General features: G+C 38.2%; 1 protein-coding gene across 15 annotated transcripts in view; it reads right to left on the bottom strand.

The window, feature by feature from the left end:
• Positions 1–6,241: 6,241 nt before the first annotated feature.
• ABLIM2 (actin binding LIM protein family member 2) overlaps positions 6,242–20,041 on the bottom strand; it is a 167,992-nt gene continuing 154,192 nt past the window's right edge. For all 15 annotated transcript variants that reach the window (XM_072927966.1, XM_072927968.1, XM_072927971.1 and 12 more), the window contains 2 exons: positions 19,880–19,960; positions 6,242–7,983 (listed from right to left, as the gene is read on the bottom strand). In XM_072927966.1, the coding sequence (XP_072784067.1) occupies positions 7,870–7,983; positions 19,880–19,960 (195 nt within the window). In that variant the 3' untranslated portion in view covers positions 6,242–7,869. The remainder of the gene's footprint in view (positions 7,984–19,879; positions 19,961–20,041) is intronic.

Below are 20,041 nucleotides of genomic sequence, written 5' to 3'. Positions count from 1 at the left end.
AAGGCAGGAAAACAGTATTTTAGGCATTTAGAAGTATGGGTCAGTTTTTAAAGGTACACTCAATTCCACTTCAGATCTGCCTTGGACTGAGTCCATAACTTGACAACTCACTAGTTTAAGAGGCCCCAAAAACTCAGCAACATCCTATTGAGAAAACAAGTGTAAGAAAACCTGCTGGATGCTCTAAGTCGTGACTGGTATTCCCTGAAAGTCTGCCTGATACTTTTCAGTAAAACCTTTCAAGGTGCCTGTACAAGATTATGTTCTTTTTTCCAGTACCTTAAAGTGAAATCATAGCTGTGGGGAAAAGCCTGTATGTTCTTGATATTTGGTATCAGGCAGGATTTCAAAAGCAGGAGGCAAGTTACGCCTTTTTAGAACAGAAATCTTCTTCTGTTACTTTGAAGCCATAATTTTTCAGTAAGGAAAACATCACTGTTTCTGAAGTTGTCTCAGACACTCAAGGCATTTACAGACTAGGAATAAATGTATTTTACAAATATAAAAAAGCTCTTGATAAAGATAGGGTCTTTTTCCCTTTCTTATAATATACTGTGATCCTGTTACAGCAGGATCTATTGTTATTAATAACCTAATAGCATCTTTTTGATTTTTAAAAAAGAGTATAATGAGTTATTTCTTCTTGGGTCCCACATAATTTCGAGGTCCACTGGGGGAAAAAGTAATTACATTTTAGATACACTTGAAAAATTTGTTTCAGGAATCTTATGGTACTGAGTACATATATGTGCCAAAAGGACTTATACAGCAGAAGTGCCATTCACCTTCGTGCAAAAAGCAAATTTGAAAAAGTGTACATTATAGAAACTTCAAGAGCAGGGATAATGCTGCTTTTCCACAATGCATAGGCCTCTCCTTACTCTCCACACAGGTAGGTCATGTGTGTAACCAAACTATCTGCAAGTAAATTCACAGAGATGTAAATACCTTAAATTAGGTTCTTGATTTGAATCAGGGCAAAGGAAGGACTCTATAAAAAAGGATAAAATATACATTTTACAGAACCTTCATGTGCAGGTAAAAATAATTACTTTCCACTTATATTCTTCTGTTTGAACTAAACATAGGCAAACAATCCTTCCTGTGATTTCAGTTTTGGAAGAAATTCTGTATAACCTGACCTTTGTGCTCTGGTGCAGGTATGAATGCCAGTGATTTCAGTGGGATTAGCATTTAGTTACTGACATTTTCAAAATACTGTGCTAACATCCCTTTATTAAATGCATATTAAACCCTCAGAATCACTGAAAAGTAGCTCTGCCTTTGGGTATTAGTAACTTAAAAGAAAATTCCTATTCTTGTAATTTTACTGCTTATAAATTTAAATTTTATATTAAAGTTGAATACAGTAGGGGAAGATTTCCTCTAATTCTTGCCTCCTTGGCCTGGTTTTCTTTGAATGCAAGCAACATTGGGCCAAAAATGGGATCTTATTGAAAGATAAATTTTAACCTCTATTCTGTATTTATCTTCTCTCCTGTGCCATTTAAAATGGAGTAGATTATTTCAGTAGTCTTTGATTACTACATTATTTTTATTGCACTATAATCAGTTATCATACCCAAAAAAGGGATTAGGACAAAAAAATGCAATTTGAAGAATTTGATCTTTATACAGCAACTCATACAGTCCTCCTGGCACTGCCATTTGTCAAAAAATATCTATATAAAATCGGGGGAAAAATGGGGAGCTCAAAGTGTTTCTGCTCCATATCTGTAACTTGAGAGCATTTTCTTTTAAATCTGACTAGCAGACTTATCAAGTGGCATGAATAGTTTTAACCCTGTTACACAAATGAATTATTCCAGGTCAGAGAACTGAAAGGAAGTTCAGGCAGATCATTAACAACCTCAGGTGTTTAATTTGCTATCAATCATGGTGCTTTCTTAATTATCAGTTAATAGAAAAAAATTTATAGTAGTAGAAATAATGACTCATGTCAGAGTTCAGAATCATGTCCACTTGAATGGAAAAAAAACCTCAGCAATTTGCAAGAGTGAGGTGTGAGGTTAGGTCAAGCAAGGCATCAACATAATGTAGATTAGTAACAAAAAAAGTCAAAGACATTCTCAGTTTTCTTCTTCTCCACATCCCCCACACCCCCCCCCCCCCAAAAAAAAAAATTATAGTGCTTGACATATCATGGAAAATAGGAAGCTTTTATTCTGTCAGACCATTCTAGAACACAAGGTACAATGGGCTGAGAGAAATTTGAAGAAGAACTATCAAGGGCAAAGAAAGGTTTTAATCTCAAAAGAAATAAAATCATTGCATATATTAGTGGAGAGACAAGGCAGAGGATGTAATAAAAAAATGTATAATAGCAAATGGACAAAACATATCAACAGCAAATCATCCATGACACAACTGTAACCAGATTCAAAACCAGAAATCAACGCTATCCAGACTTGTAACAAAAGGCAAATATGTAATAGCTGGGATGCTCATGCCCGAATTGTGATACATTTACCTGTGTGGGACACGATGCTTCTGCCTGGTTTTGGTTTCCTCCTGATCCCTCTGGAGCTGCTGCTTGTCCAGGCTGGCAGGGAAGGACTGGCTGGTGCCAACAGCCCGGCTGCTGCAGACGTCTGTCCATTACAAACACGGAACCTACCTGCTTACACCTACCTGTGGGCACAGATGTCAAACACCAAGGGGAAGGAAGAAAATGTCCTAAATCCCGGAAAGTAGCAGCATTTAGATCTAACTTGTAGCTGTAACTCACAGAGATGGTGGTTGTGAGGAGGGAGTAACAACCTGCTGCAATAACACAACAAACTGCGATTTGCTGCGGCTGTTTCACCTGCTAGTTCTACTGAGATCTTGCTTTTCATGGCCATGTGCTTTTACTTAATACCTTTTCTAACATGGCTTTTCACAGGCTAGAAAAAGTGAGAAGGGATACAAAGACTCAAAAAGCCTGAGCCAGCACCTCCTATGAGCTTTTAAGGATTTAGCCATACCACAGAGGCAGCTTGGATATAACAAAAGGATGCAAGCTTCCAGTATAAATTTACATATACAAGAGAGTCACATCTGTCATTCTGATATTAATAACAGCCATCTTTTTTTTTTTAATACTCAAGATATATGAAAAATAGTAGCCACAGCTGTGACCTATCAAGTAATCACATTGGTCAAAGGTCAGTTGAGGTCTTGGGAAGCTTATAAAGTGATCCTGTCCTTTTTCCCACACACAAATCAAAAGGGCAGGAGAATATGAATATAAGGATGCTCTGACGCTTATGCACCAGAGTTGAGTGCCAGACAGAAGTGCCTGGGATCTCATCCAGTTCATCTGCAAATAACAGAACAGCATTTTCCTGCAGATATGTGAAAAGGTTAGTAAAATAATTGGTCTGTCTTGGTCACACTTGGAAATGTTGAATAGATGGCTTCCCCAAATCAAAATGTGGAATGTAAAACCAGGCATCTCTCTTGATCTGAACTGTAACTTTCTTGCCCATGTAAAATTAGCCTTGTCTCAGAGGGTTATTAGATTCCAGGTACCGTCTCACAACTATGTATTTTCTTGTTTCTGCAATTACAGGTTTCAGAGTTCTCCCCTGAACCATAAGGAAAAGAAATAGCAGAAGGTCAGACAAAAATGTCCAGCCTTCCCAGACAGCTATAATGGTAACCTCGCATGCCTGGTTTCCTAGCTGGAATTGTTGGTCAGATATTCCTTCAGCAACCACAAAACCCCACATATTCCTCTGTCTCAAAGACTGTGATAATGAAATGCTGTCTCTTTCATTGCTGAGTTTGAGACATGTCTTCTTTAAAATACATGAGGTGAGAATTAGGTCATACATAGGGCTGACATGAGCAGCTGAGACATACAGCTCAGATCCAAGAATGAAAATGAAATCTCTGACAGAATTCCCCTGCTTCTTGTATACATATCAAAATAAGTTTCTCGAAGAGAGAAACTTCTCTTTTGAGCTGTACAGCCATATCCATACTTATGAAAATGCTGAAAGGCAGCATGTCCTTGAAAACAAGAATATAGAACACTTAATAACTCTAAAGAGCATTATCTGAAAACAGCCTATGATTTGTTGAGACTCGTTTTTTTACTGCCAACACCAGACCACACTATCAGATGGAACATTCTGGCAAAGTCTTATCTCATTACTCTGAATGCCTTTTCCATTTCATAATACTACATAAGATTAGCATATGGAACCTTATTAAAATAAACCTGAATATTTACTACCCACATATCAGTCTATCCACATTTAATTAGACACTCAAAAGTTCCTGAAAGAAAACAACATGCCTGAAATTCCAATTTTGCAATTTTTAAAACATGACAGATATTGGAAACAGGAATCTTGCACTCTCTGGTATACCATGGTTTATGGAGTTTAGGTGATGTACAGACAACTTAGCAGTGAAGTAAATCACAATGCTACTCACTTTATGGTCCTTTTACACTGGTATATTTAGCTGGTGCCAAATCCAGCACACAATATCATGCTGTAAATGTGAATTTAGTTAGGCTAGAGAGCATAACTGAATAGGTCAGCACCATATGACAGTAGATGCTTTAAATATGGAGTGATGCACTGGCATGCATCATGTGAAAACACAAACAGCTTACTGAGCTGTGCCACCTTTGCACGGAACAGACATCTACAGACCATTTCAAACTTTCACAGAAATGAAATAAGGACACACAAGAGTACTTCTTCATCTAAAGTCAGCAAAGGTTTTGTGTATGGAAGCCAAAATTCCATTTTGGTTTTGGCTGGTAGTAGGAATGTATGTTGATAAACTGACTGTCTTCTAAAACATTTTTGCGTGTTTGGCATTGAATGCATGCCTGTTTAGTGAATAGTATAATGAGCACAAAAAATTACTGTGTTCAGGAGTTTTGTGAGATCTGTGCAACTCAAAGTACTTTCCTGAATGCTTGAGAGTGATTTGGTAACATGGTCTAGGAACTGCCAGCGGTTTTAAGATTGGTATTCTACCAATTGGTAAAAACTGGCTTATGTCCCCCAGTAGACTGTAGGCATAGAATTGATTTAATCCAAGATTAGGTAGCCTGCAGTGTGTTCTTCTGCAGAGGGATTGCTTTTCTTTATATTCAGTGGACAGGAATATGATAGGGGCAATTCATCTTGCATTTTGAACATTAGGATGTGAATGAAGAGCTTTTTTTCTCCTCACTGACCATAAAAGGAAGCTTAGAATGATAAAGGAATTTGTCTGCAAATATAGAAAGAGGAAGGGGTACAACTCCTGATAAGAGTTGGGCCTTGTGGTAAGAACTGATGCTTGTGAGCTAAAAACTCTAGATGGAGGTATGTAAAACAAAAGTTGTACCTGATTTAGCTCAGGCAGGACAAGGACCTTCAAGAGACACTTTTAAGGCTTGACATTATAGGAGATGAACTGTCTCAAAACAGTGTAACTGGGTCAAACAGCTCACATGAGCTCAGCATCCTCACTTGTAATCAGCCACACATCTGCTGGTGCATAAAACAGTAGAGCAGCACAGAGCTGTTGACTGGCTGTGCTGCTCAGTAATGCGCTTTTCCCCTTACAGCATAGGTTGAATCTTACACCAGTACAAAAGCTGCTGTAGTTAAGAAATTTTCAAATTATTTATGAAAATCCATACTGAACCTGATCTGCACTGATACATGGATTTCTTTGATCAACCTGAGATTTTCTTAATCACTGAGGAAATGCCTGTAACCAATATTATGTCCCAGGAACATGTGGATGAGAAGATCGGCAACGTCAAACTTCCTCATAATTGTTCTCCAATCAATTATTCTCCTGGATTTAGTTTTTCTTAGTTGCAATGGACCCTGCTGGTCACATTTTGGATTGGCCCAATTCAATGGGCTGCCAGTTTTCTCAAAACAATGCAACAAGCTACTCTGAGGTTGAAGAGCATCATGAATGTGGTCTGCACACGACTGGGAGCTCTCCTTTGAAACTGGCTAATGGTTCTCCACACAGGCTGGTGGTTCTGTATATTACCAGCAAAGCAACTTTTGCTTGCTGAGACATGACAGCTGCTTGAAAGAATGTTTAAATCAAGATTTTACAATAACTTGACATTCTGAGGTACATTCAACGCTCTTCTCAGTGAGCAAATTTAATGCAAATTAGATATTATTTACATTAATATAATGGGAAGACCCTATCCAGAGCAGCAATATGATCTAAAAAAATTATACACACATTAGCAAAGTCATTCAGTTATGTCTTTGTTTTAATGAATTTTTTTAAACATTTTTATCATCAGACAAAACATTTAGGTAATGAGAAAATATTTATTTCCAACAGCATGGACTTTGAGTTAGTTGGAAGAAGGCATATTCAATGCTATGATTTTTCCAATGCTGGGTCAGTTGAAATAGTGTGTTGTAGTGCATATATTAACCAGTAACCTTAAGGAAATGCAAAAAGACATAGTGAAGTAGGAGGTGAGTACAAACATCCAAGGCAGTAAAAATGCAGAATACTGACACATGGCTGAAAAATGTACTTTTTGTAATGCTCATTTAGTATCACAAAAAACTAACAACTCACTTTAAAACATTCTTTGTCAGCAACCATACCTCTGACCAAATGAAACTATTAAATTTAATACAGTCTTTCAGCTGGAAGAGATATTAAGGTCTAACACTTATATCAAATGCTTAGATTTTGTTAGCTTTGCTTGTTATTTAAGATAGTTTCAAGGTACTGCACCAGTATCACATAGTTTGGTTTTTTTCAAATTGACTTTTACAGAAACATGCAAATAGTAATGCATGAGGGTTTTATGGATTTGATTCTAATTGTCTGTATTACTGATAGAGCACACCAAGCTTTGTTTTGTTACATTTTATGCTGAACTGTTCCATTTCCACATCTACCAAATGCCATCACAGTTCTCAGGGCTTACTGTGTAAAGCTGGAAAGTTGAGAAAGTAAGAATGCCTTCACTCAGGACATATATTAATGAAAATAATTCTTTTATAGATAGATATATCTATCTACATAGTAATTAAGATTACATGGTATTTTATCAGCATGAAATGTAAAAAAAACATTCTTCAAACACCCCAAGCTAGTAGGAAAACACAGTCAACTGGCACAATACACTCTTCAACCAGTTTTGTATAAGGCTTCAGTTTTCCTGATGAATGGAACTAAATCTTAGTAGGTCTGTATATATTTTAGTAATTATAACTGTTTTATGTCACAATATATTCTTAATAAAATAAAAACTCTGGTGTTGTAATTAAAGATAGCTAGTTACCTTCTAGACAAATATGATCTTTTAAAGAGTACACTGTGTTTAAATATAAGAAGTAGAATTAAGGTGCTTCCATATTTCTGCTTTCATTCTTAAAAAGTACCACAGATAAACAACTGCAATAACTGCTTGCGGATATGCTTTTCTTTGGCTTTTACCATAATTTTAATAGCATCTGATCCCCCGCTGGAAAATTACTTACTTGATTTTGTAAAAATTGCATTATAAAACTGAATGGAACAAAATGTTGGATGCATTTCCTGTGTACAGCTACACTTTTTTCTCTTCCTTTCAGAATTTCCATTTGCATCAAGCAACAAATGCAAGCAACAATAAATTTAAAGCTAGATTTTTTGCACATTGTAAACTGGGTAGGACCAGGAGTTACTGACAAAACCAGCTGGAAATGCAAGATTAGCAAATTCTCTGTATCCCAACACATTACCATCTAATCTGTCTTGTTTCCCCGACACATACTAACACAATGAAGCTGGACAATGGTTCAACAGCAAGTGCATGTGATAGTTCTGGCAAGACTATTTTTGTTTTGATTAAGCACATATTTTATCCGGGAGGGTTTAGAAAAGCAGGGCCTTTTTCTTCAGGTCATTCCGCTTCCAAAGTGCCAGACGATCAAATTCCTCAATACTCATTTTGAAGACTTCCTGGAACTCTTCAGGGGATAAATGCCTCTTGAAAATGAAAATATAAAAGATATCATTAAGCTTGTCTGTGCACAGGAATATTTCTGCCCTAAGTTTTAAAACACACCACAAAATAATGCATTAGGGTTTGCATTTAAATTCCAAAATTGTTTCTGGAAAAGACTGCATCGAAACCAAATGAGCTAATAGTAGCTGGGAAATTAAATTATTGATGGCAATAGTAACTTTTGAAAAAAAGTAACCTTTTCAATATAGTTCTAACTGAACAGAAGCCATGGTTTTTGGGAAAAACTATGTTTATCCAGGATGCCTGATGACAGAGCACACTGAGACAAATTCAAGTTATTCCAGGACTTAAAAGAGATTGATAACAATGTAATTTTAGACTTTGACTTGTTTTGCCTTGATCTTTAATGAAAGCACTGGACACCGCACTGGTCCACTAATAGCAACCTTGAAACAAAGGAGAGAGCATACTGCTAAATCCTGAAATCCAAAATGTGCTTATCCAGGGGAGAGACTCTAGTCAGAAGTTCAGGCTGGATAAAGTAGGGGGTTTTTAAATGTCAAGAAATACGCTTCTATTTGATGTTTTCATGCTTTAATATAAAAAAAAAAATAAAAAAGAGATCGAGAAAAAGGGAAGAAATCCAACATAAAGAATTGGAAGGAGGTAGGATAACAATTCCCTAGCAATTATTAGCATCCACACAGAAAAGGCAGAAAAGGTAAATATGTGAATGAATTCAGTATACTTTCACTTGCCATTTATTAACAATGACTTCATCTTTGTAATGTAATTTACTCAAGAAAACTAAAGAAATTGTTTTTAAGAAGTCATTATATATAATTACTTTGAATGGTTATCATGGGTTCTTGTTTCTTAAGAAAGGACAGACTTGTTTTTTTTTTTTTTAAACAGGACTTGTTTTTTTCCCTTAAGATTCCACATATTCAGAACAACAGTGACTAAGATCTTGGAACTGAGCCTTCACTTTTCATTTGATAAATGACAGCAACCCACCATAAGTGCTGCTCATAGCATGGAACAAACACACCATACATATTTAGCAAAGGAGATCATTTTTCACATGAAAATGAGCAACATCTGACAATGTATTTTAGAAACAATCTCTCACTGACAGAATTTAATTCTACTGGGCTCAGAAAGAAAAAGTAACTTCTCCCTGCATTGTTTTTTTTACAATATTTTCCTGTTAATCCAGTGGACAAATACAAGTTTAACTTTAGCAACTCCCTACAGCAAGGAACATGTCTGTAGGCTGTAGGATTGAAAAAGAACTCTGGATGAGCAAAGTGTGTAATATTTTATTTTATTTTATTTTACTTTCTAGGTTGTGGACACTTGAGACATCACCTCACTCAGGAGAAAGCAGTGGCAAACTGTAATTCTTACTCAGAAAAAGAGAAAGTCTATATACCCTTGCAGGTAAAGCTACTTTGCCAATCTTCCAAAACATAGAAAATTATATAAAACTTTAAAAGGACTATTTTTTCACCATTTTTCTTTTCCTGAGGTAATTTACACCATGTATTACGAGAAACTGCTGTGGTCTCATTAGATCTGAGCGGTCAGTGGAGGAAAACTCAAGGAGCCCTAAATCACCCCTTTCCTTCAGAGTGCCAAACATTTGCTACATCTTCCCCTCCTAATGAAGCTTGCCAAAGATCTCAGTACCAGCTGTGCAATTCCCCCTTCCCTCCCCAATGTTGTACTTTGCCATTTATCCTTTTGCTTTGCCCTCAGGCTTAGTGAGCCTTCTATCCACACACAGCTCTCCAAGCCAGAACGAATTAGCTGTGCACTGTGCTCCTCTGCCTGTGCCCAGATGACACCACCTTCATTCTTTGTACACACTCATTTTCTGTCTTTTATAACTAAGTTTTGTTTGATAACAGCACCATTTTTTTCCTCCTCCAAGAAGTCTCATTTGGTGCTGCCTGGTCCAAAAGCAGGTGACAGTTTCCAGCCCAGGGACAAAATGACTGAGATGGGGAAAGCATAAGCTCACTTATTTCGACATCCATCCAATTTGAGAGTTTCTTTGCTTTTAATTTTTTTCCACATATGCCCTCATCTCAAGGACTAACAAACTGACTTCCATATTAGCAGTTTCTTACTGCAGCAATGCTTTATCCACATGCAAAAATAATTCTGGTAGAAGGGAACATTTTCCTTTTGGTGTGAACTCTCTCTGAGAATGCCAGTCTGTCCCCAGTGTAATATATTTTCAGCTGCTGTCCCTGCATCTTAGAAGCTTTCACCATACCCTTCTTAAGCACCATGGGCTCTAGATTTGGGAATGACCATAGAAGCAGCAATGACTTAAGTTTTGTCTTCAAATTTGGAATAAAACCTTGGTCCCAGAATGATGTCATCAAACTGGCAAAGCTTCAGATACAAGCAATGAAAATAATCATGGGTTGCAGTGTGATTTACGAGGAAACACTAAAAGGCCTAAGTACGTCTAAGCTCAGCCAAATGATGACTAAGGTAAAATATGGTAATATCTACAAGTATTTGAAGGGTCTAAACACCAGGGGAATACACCAGTGTGAGAAGTTTATGGTCACACTTTTCTATGTATATGTGATGCTAAATTTTGCCTGCACTATTGTTGGGTCTTTCCTAACAGCTTTCCTTAAAACTTTAAAACCTAGAGCTCTTCCCAAACCTAAAGGCAGAAAAATGCATCAGTAAGAAATCCTGGACTGATTCATCTTTCTTCTCAGCTATTGGAATATTAATTTGCCTTAACTGAAGCATTACCTTCTCTCATTAGTCAAACAAAAGAAGGGAAATTGAAAACTATGAGCAGGGAATATGAAAGATATTCATCTTGAGGTATGAGAGAGTATGGGTGAAGCTATGCTTTACAAGACCAAGATCATAATTTCCTTTTTCTTTTTTCAGGAATGGATCAGCTTAAAATATCCAGCTATGTTAATAATGCATCACTGGCCTATTAAAGGAAGGAATGGCCAAACTTACTAGTAAAAGCAACATTCATTCCTTTTTTTTAACTAGAGTTGGCCTTGTTTACATAGGAAGTCTGGGTGTTTTACAGTGTGCTAGTAAATGATTCCTAATTCCCTTTGTGACAGTTTGGCCATATTCAGGCAGCTTAACTCAATCTCCTTCTCTGCTGTGCATCAACAGCAAGGTTGGGCACGTTGCAGACACTGAGGAGAGTAGAGAGGACCTTCCAAGGCCCTGTTCTGCCCACACCCTGAACTCACTGTATGTAAGTGAGGTCATTTTGGAAGCTACATAATGATGTTAACATGATGCTACCTGAAAACCTTGCTAAAAGATAAGGTAAGCAATTTGAAGATGATTCTTCACTACAATGACTGCTACACTGGATCTCACAGCATCAGAATATCAGCATTTGTGACATAGTTAAGTGTGATATTGCTACAATAGAAAGGACTATGGCATCATGTTGTTTTGATAAAATTGTATTAATCTGAGGCTTTTATTAGGATATACAGAACTAAGCAAGGGCTGAGCTAAACCTCTCCACTGTATTGCAACCACTAGAACAGAAAATCCTCATCCTCTATGAAACACAAACATGAAGATGAGCAGTACAGACATGACCTCATTTTTTACTCTCTCAGAACAAAAGTAATTAATTGCACATTCAAATACTTGCTCCACAGTGTTATCTCAGAAGGAAGTGGTGCTTTTCGCTATAAATTAATGAGGCTTGTCTCTATTTCTGTCGTGTGCTAAAAAGCCAGTAATAATTCTAAGCAGAGTTATAATCTCTATTTAATTCAATGAGATTTCTTTTTCCCAAGAATAATTTAGCTCTCAATGAAATTCACAGATGCTCAAAACCAACACGTAGTGTCATAGTTTCACTGCAGCTGGCAATCCACACAGCCATTCACTCACTCCCCCCCTGGTGAAAGGAAAGAATTGGAAGGGTGAAAGCTGGAAAACTCATGTGTTGAGATAAAGACAGTTCAATAGGAAAAGAAAAAGCCACGCACACAAGCAAAGCAAACAAGGAATTAATTCACTGCTTCCCATAGGCAGGCAGATGCTCTGCCATCTCCAAGAGAGCAGGGCCCACTGTGCATAGCAGTTACTTAGGAAGACAAAATCTCCAAATCTTCTCCCTTCGTTCCACCCTCCACTTTATATGCTGACCATGATGTCACATCGTTTGGATTATCCCATCTGTCAGTTTGGGTCACCTGTCCTGGCTGTGTCTCCTCCCAGCCTCCCATTCACCTCCAACTCCCCTGGCAGAATGGAGGGTAAAAAAGCAGAGAAGACCTTGGCTCTGTGTAAGCCCTGCTCAGCAATAACAAAAACATCTCTATGTTATCAACCCTGTGTTCAGCACAAACCCACAACACAGCCCCACACCTGCCACTGTGAAGAAACTTACCCCACCCAAAACCAGCACTTAGGAACATGGCATTAGCATGAATAAGTCACAGGAAGATAAAATTGCAGCTCACCTGCAGCCATCCTGCAGCACAGGGTGCCCAGGAGGTGCTTCACAAGCATCTCTGTTCTGTGTCAGTAATTGGCTGTGAACCCTCATGTGCAAACCTGCTGATGCAGGAAGCTCAGAGGATATCCTACTTCCTCATGAGTCAATATTGAACCAATGAAAGAACTCAGTGGATGGCAGCAGGTAATAAGTTGAAGACTAGAAAAATCAAGGTCCTAATTCCTAGAGGAATTTAAAACCTCAGGGTTGTTTCTCTTTTGCTCTTTGTTTTGCTGTATTCATGGGAAATGACAGCTGACCACTACACTGCCTTTGCTTGAATCTGTAGTGACTCTTTCAGACAGTCTCTCTGAGCCACTGCTGTGCACTCTGTTTTGTAGAATGTAATTTAAAGTAGCTGTCTACTTCAATTCGTTTTTATTCAAAATCCTTGCAACACTTCCAACTTCTGATTCACGTAATCCAGAAATAAAGGCTACAGGATCTTCTCCAGAGATTTCAGTATGAGAAATACTCAAAATAAACAGGGATTTATTGAGAAAGGTTTATTCACAGATAAGTGAACGTTCATGTAAATAACCAAGCCTTAGCTCTTCAAGTTGGTGCACAAGCTTTGTTGCTGAGATACAACCTTTTCCTATAGTAAGATTCAGGATTGTAGAAGTATTTCAACACTTAGAAAAAATAGCTTCTCCCCCTCCCCAGTTTTTCTCTTCTTTACTGCCCTTCCACTCCCTTCTCTCATGCCTCTCAAGGGTAGCCCAAATAAAAACTCTCACATTGCCAATCAAAATTTGCTGGAATTTTTTTTCTATTGACTTTTGAATCCTCATTTTGCTTTCACAAGGTTTGCACTCTTCACCCCTCTCTCTGTACCACTGCTGGGGCTCAGCAGGCTTTTCAGAGGTTTCTTCTAAGCCGGCTGCATGGCTAATTGCAAAGCTGTAATTAGCCATGTGCCACATTCCCAAGGGAGTATTGAATGTTATGCTCATCTACAGCCTAATTAAGCTTCATGCTCAATAAATATTTGAAACTATTAAGTAATTATGTGATTGGGGAGGGAAAGTTAAGAAATGGCGTGAATTGCCACCTAATGAACTTTAGTAGATATCAAAAGATCACTAGGGCAGCTCTGCTGATCAGAGGATAAGGCAGCAGGCACCTGCAGCTACCCCAGAGAAGGGCAATTAGTGGCAACACAAATGGTTGTGCAGCCAAGCCTTGCAGGAGCTGTAGATCCCCCTCCACGCAGCACTGTGGGTGCCCAGAAAGGTGCCCAGGGACAGCAGGGTAATAGGAGCAGTGAGGAAAGGAGTCTGAGACCCTTCCCCACACCCACATCACCCAAGCACCTCTGCAAGGCTCCTGCACCTGGGGCTTTGTCTCCTTCAGTATTTCAGGGTACCATGAAGTCTCAAAGAGAAGCTGCATTCCACTCAGCACTGCCACTGCAGGGTACTGCCAATCAAACCCCCTGGGAAATAGCACAAGGCACACACAAAATCTTCTGCAGGAGCACTGTACTGTACTTTTCCCAGCCGAGTCACCCATAAAGGTACAAAAAACTGGGATGATATACATATTTCTCTCAGATATATGAATATATTGTCTAAACAGCATACACGCAGGATATCTCTGATGATAATCCATCCTGTCATTCAGATGAGCTTTTTCATTACTGACATGGACATAAGTCATTGCCTCCAGTTGATGGATGATAAAAAAAATCTGTATAGTTAAAAAAATAATTCATAAATAAAAAACCAAATTTGGAATCCATAATAAATTATGAAAATATAAAGAAGACAATGTTTCAAAAATTTCATTTGTTTTAGGCACAAAATATCTCATTCCTAAAGTAGATTTTCCAGCTTCCCTTAATTTGGACTTTAGTGAACCTGGAATATAAATGTTCACATCTAATCTCTGTTCACTCCTACAGTGTTTCCACCCACACAGAAATTACTCTTCACATCATATCACATCAATTCTAATGCATATGTTCATTTTATAATGGCTCCTTTTGTAAAAGGCTTTGAAATCTGATATAAACATGCATCACTGATCACAACACAAGCACATGCCTAGAATGAGAAACACCACGCATGTATTTTCTGAGTTAAACAGTGTAAAATAGTTCTACTGAAGTCAGTGGCCCACGCTTTTTCACCCCAAGTTATGAGATTTATGGTGAAGTCAGCCTGTAACCTCAAACCCAGCCCCAAACTGCAAACTGTAGAACACACAGCATTCCAGTTTTGCTCTTGTTTTCCCCATCTGAGCTCCAGAGGAGGTGGGACACACAATGCTACTTGTAAGAATGATATCCAGGAGCTTGGGCTCTTAGAAATTCAGCCTCAGTTACTGGAAACAAGTCCTAAAATGGTTTAAGACCAAATGGCTGGAACCCAGAGTGATTGTTGAATGAAAACTAGTGGAAAAAATGTTATCCCTAAAGCAAATCCAGACAAGCAGTTCCAGGAGGAAAAGCATGTTTGACTTAAAGTGAGTGCTCTGTTCAAATAAGACCACACCCATGTTTAAATCTCTCATTTCTGTTTACAGGAGAACAAGGTGGCAAATGAAAGTTTGCCACTTGACTTTTTCCTTAGCAATTGTCTCGGTTAAACAAAGAATGAACAGGCTCAAACAAAAAGTGGAATAATTTACTTTCTACTGCATTTGATAGGTATGAATGGATAATGCTTTTAAGCCTTGGAATTCAAAAGAAACAGCTAAAAAAACTAAGATACATTAAGATAAGGAAATTAAATGAAAACATGGTTTCCAAATGGAAGATCCTAACTATGTTGGCTTTCAAAACTAGCAGCCTGTAACCACAAAAGAAATCTTATACTCTGTGATAAAAGCAACTGCAGAAGGGAAAAAAAAAAAATCTATGCAGTTGGGCATGAACTACCAATATGAATGTGCAATGTGCGCACTGAACCACACTGCTGTGACTGAAGAACAGGCAAACAATATCCAATCTAAGATAAAAGTATCAAATCCATGCTTTTAGGAGCACAAGGCTCAAATGATAAAGGTAGTCAAGTACTTAAAAGAGGTTGCAAAATATTTTAAAGTGTCTGTAAACCAAACTTCCTTTGAGAAGCATCAGGTAAGGAATGTGCCCGAGTGTACCATCCAAAGGTGATGTCTTAGTCCTGAAAACTCAGGATTTAAGTTGTCCAAAATGGGGAAGTTTGGTTCCAAACACTTATATTTTAACTGTTGCATTAAAAAAAAAAAAAAAAAAAAAAAAAAAAAAAGGATAAAAAGTTCCCAGATAGACCAAATTGTCTCTATTTTTTCAAATGCTATTGCAGCAAACTCATCAAATAATCCAATTTTGTAATTATACTATATCTTCACAGAATATACCAATCTAGGCAAATTACAGAGGTCTTCAAAGCAGGGCCAACTTTAAAGACCATGAGGACTATAAAGACAAAACAGACCATGTTCCTCAAGGCCTTTTCCAGCTGTGTTCTGCATACCTTCAGGGGTAAAGATTCCACAGCCTCTTGGGCAACTTGTTCACTGCACTACTCTTCCAGTGAAAAACATTCCCCTTATAGCCAGCAATTATAGCCAGTAATTTCCTTCCCTGGAACTTGTGACTGTTGCCCCTTCTGCCCTATAACCCTTTTACTGCAAAGGAGAGCTGCTGATTCATTTTCACCTTATTCTCCAACAGCATCATCAGGTACTTTTCCTCAGAGCTGTTCCCCCACCTTGTCCTGATGAATAGTGTTACTTGGTCACAGGTGCAAGAATGTGGATTTATCTTCCCTGAATTCCATGAAGTGTCTATCTGCCATTCCTGCAGCCTCTGAACAGAGGCTCTGCTCACCTAAGCAGCAGCTGCAGTCCCCTCAAGTTCATGTCATCTGCAGACATGGTGAGGGTGCAATTCCTCTTCTCCACCCAGGTTGTATAATCCACCCGTGTTACTGCTTGGTTCTGCAATGTTATGTGAATGAGCTTGTTCTTCACCATTTCCTGTTAGAATAGCTCATGGGAATGCTGCTCCATTCATCTAACGTTACCATAAACAGCACTGTGGTAGGGAGAAACTCCTAAAAATATTCCTTGGCCAAATCCTTATCTACTGTAAATTCCTTGCATTTCTAATCAGCTTATACAAAAGTGACATCCAGGCTATTTATCCAAAAACCAAAGTGGCAGTAACATATCTAAAAATCAGTAGGCTGCTCATTATAACCAGTTCCTGGTGTTGCATGTATTTAGTTCACTGTTGGCATAAACATCTCCTTGGAAGAGCACAAGGCACTGGCTACTTCTGCCTCACTGCTGAGTTAAGACAAGCAAACAAAAACATGCTGAGTGTTTCTATGCTTAGTTACATGTACTTTTGAGGAAAAAATGACTATTATTTGAATGTATTTATTACCAGTTGAGCCATCCTAATCTCTAGATACCCCTTGGGCTTAGAAAAATACACATTTTTACAGGAAAATATGTTTTATAATCCTTAAAATAAATTTCTTGCACAACAGTGTAATCTAAAAAATACTCACAATGGGTGTGAAGTTAGGAAAACACTACCACCCATTAAACCCCCACCCTCATGTGGTCCTTGAACATTAGCCAAGGTTTCCTTGTAGCCTCCCTTAATTTGACCCCAGGAGCTAATATCATTGACTTGAGTTCACTTCTCATGATAGGAACACTCAATGTAGGAGACTTTACTTGGAAGATTGAATCATAGACAAACAACAGTGCCCCTTCCATGACATCTGTGATGGATCATTCAAAGTTCACAACAAACTGTTTCACAAAGAGGAGGCTGCTTCAGGTTAAATTGTGAGATGGCTCTTAAATACATCTACCTCACACAAACTTAGTCAACCTTACTGCTCCTAAGTGGACCAGGAAATCAGAAACATCACGTGTGAGAGAGATTTCTGTTGACACATAAGTAAGACTGTTTTAAGGTTTGACAGCTGTTTTAAGGTTTGACAAGCTCTAGGTCTCCTTTCACAGACACCACCTGTACCCTTGGCCACAGCCATCACACCCAGGAACTTGCTCTGATTTGCAGCAGCATCAAGGTGAGGCTTCAGCCCACACAAATAATCAGAACAATACTGGTGTATTAGAAAATGGATTTTTTTCTTAGGAGATTTTCCTAGTTGTATCACTCTACAGCTTGGATAATACATGGACTTAGCACTGCTACCATTTCTGTAGGTGAAATCCAGCCCTTTCACAAGTGACAGTGCATGTGCAGGATGAAAACAGAACATCAGCTGGAAACCAATTCAGAGAGCCCAAGCATTGGATCATACCATCTAGCAAGTGTGAAATGGACCTCATGAAAGGGTCAAATATGACCTTAGTACATGCTTTCAGTATTCCCAGTGCTTCCTCAAAAGCTTGAAGATACCAAGATATGTGAAGTGGGCCCACCTCTAACAGACAGTAGTCTGTATCCACATTTCTAAGCCTGGTCTGCTCCTGTGCAAACCTAAAAACCCACATAGTCCTGGGCTCCCTGAGTCCTGGGTCCTGCCCAAGCCTGAAGTCTGCTGAGCATACAAGTCAATAATTAAGTTACTATCTTCTACTCCTGCCACAAAAGGGCAGAAGTAGAATGATAAGCTGCTTTTCTATGCAAAGCTACTTATTTCCAGGAATTCTGTAATACAAAAGAAAGGGTCAGGAAAGAGGGGAAGAGGCTGACAGGGAAGGCAATGGTTTGTGCCTGTCACTCAACTCTGCATATGGTTTGAATATGTAGATAAGCAACTGCCTCTGCTCTTACAGTAGTTACAGTGCTATTACAACTCTGCTAATTTAATTGTTTAAAAAACTACCAAGCCTTATTAAATGTAAGACATTTTACAAAGGATCCTTCCTGCAGACACATGTGTTTAGCATAGTGCAGCAATCAGCACGATTGGCCCGGTCCCCTCACTGCTCTTCTGGTGTAGGTTTGAAGCAGATCTTGTTTATTGTTCTTTTTTGCAAACCTCTGTGAGATCTTTGAAGTGGTTGGGCTCCTTGAGCCAACAGGCCCTGTGCTGCACCTGGTGTGAGGCAGACTGAACAGCTCCAAAGTTAAACAAACAGCAATCCCAGCTGAGGATGGTGTATGAGTTACAGATAATGGCAGCCAGGGCAGGCATGATCCATCCAAAGCAAACTCTGTGTTGTCTTAACAAAGCAATTTAGAGCTGCATTTGCTGTGCAGACCAGTCTGCTGTGTTTAAACAGAGACTCTGTTATTTAACACACATATACACACGTGTGTGGATGTATATATATATATGAAAGAATCCTTTACAGGATATGTCCAGAGGAGCATCCCTCCAACTCCCTGCTCCTTTTTCCAGACTCATCATGCTTTTTAGTATTGCTATCATGCCTTGCTATAAACCACACTTAAAACAGCACATAACTGAGGCTCTCTTTTCCTTACAATCAAATCAACACTACTTGTTGGGAAATCAAATAACAAGCACATTTAAGTATTCAAGAGCATAATACCAACTTCAAAACATAGTACATGTATGCAAATTTGGTAAAATAATTGTTTTTAAAAACAATTTGAAAACAATGATCTTTAATGAAGAATTTTCTGCTCCTTCAAAGTTTTTCTTCTTTTCTTGTTTTAAAAGTAATTTTTCCTTTTTCTTTTATTGTCATATTATCAAGTTCAAAATACAGTAAATTTATTAAAATATAAATCTCCATGAAAGCCCAAAATATGTTATCACATATTTTTTATTGAGCTATCTCTTCTTATTAATAGTAGCCCACAGAAAGATAGGTTAGTTAAGGTGCATCTTTATTCAGTCCTGTCACTGAGCACTCAAAAAATTAACCTTGGGAATTTTGCTTGAACATCAACTTCAGGATTTGATCTTTGGAAACTCAGCTCTCTGTTATGATAGATTATGTCTGCATTTCTCTACCTCAAACGAGATGTGGATGGTACAGCAAAGCTATAGCAGAGTGACCACAGATCACACAGCCAAAGGAAAGGCTGAATAAGACAATGGACCAAACAGAGGTCCATGTGTTTTCAGGATAAAATGAGGTTTTTTGTAATATTTAGGTTATTCTGTGAGGATGTTTTTAATATGAATTCAAACCAAAACAAACTCCATGTTTTTTCCACTCCCCACCTGAACTTCCAATACCCTGTAAAATCATCCAAAACTGATGAGTTTCATCATTATCTTTGTAAAACACCATTTGGTCAGACATTTGCCAGATTTTTGGCAATTTTTTAGTTAAATTGCCTACATACTGATTGTTTTAAAAAAATTACAATACATAATGATATTATTCTCTTCTCTCTTCTCTTCTGCTATTACTGAGGTGCAGGGATATCCAGGATAGTAAGCAAAACAGAACTGCTTGCAAAACTGTTGAGCAAATATCATTCCTACCTCCAGCCTGGTCCTGTCCACATCCTTAGGCAATTTCACACGAACTCGGTTTGTTACAATAAGTGTTTCATAAGGATAAATCTGTTAAAAAGACAAGAGCATATGAACTCCAGCTGAGTCCAATTCTGAGGCATGGAAATGCTGGTATGGGGAACTTACTAA

Source organism: Taeniopygia guttata, chromosome 4 (genome assembly GCF_048771995.1).
Source record: "Taeniopygia guttata chromosome 4, bTaeGut7.mat, whole genome shotgun sequence".
In the NCBI taxonomy this organism is placed as follows: Eukaryota; Metazoa; Chordata; class Aves; order Passeriformes; family Estrildidae; genus Taeniopygia; species Taeniopygia guttata.
The sequence above is the reverse complement of the archived record's forward strand: the minus strand, read 5'-3'. Positions and strand labels throughout refer to the sequence as shown.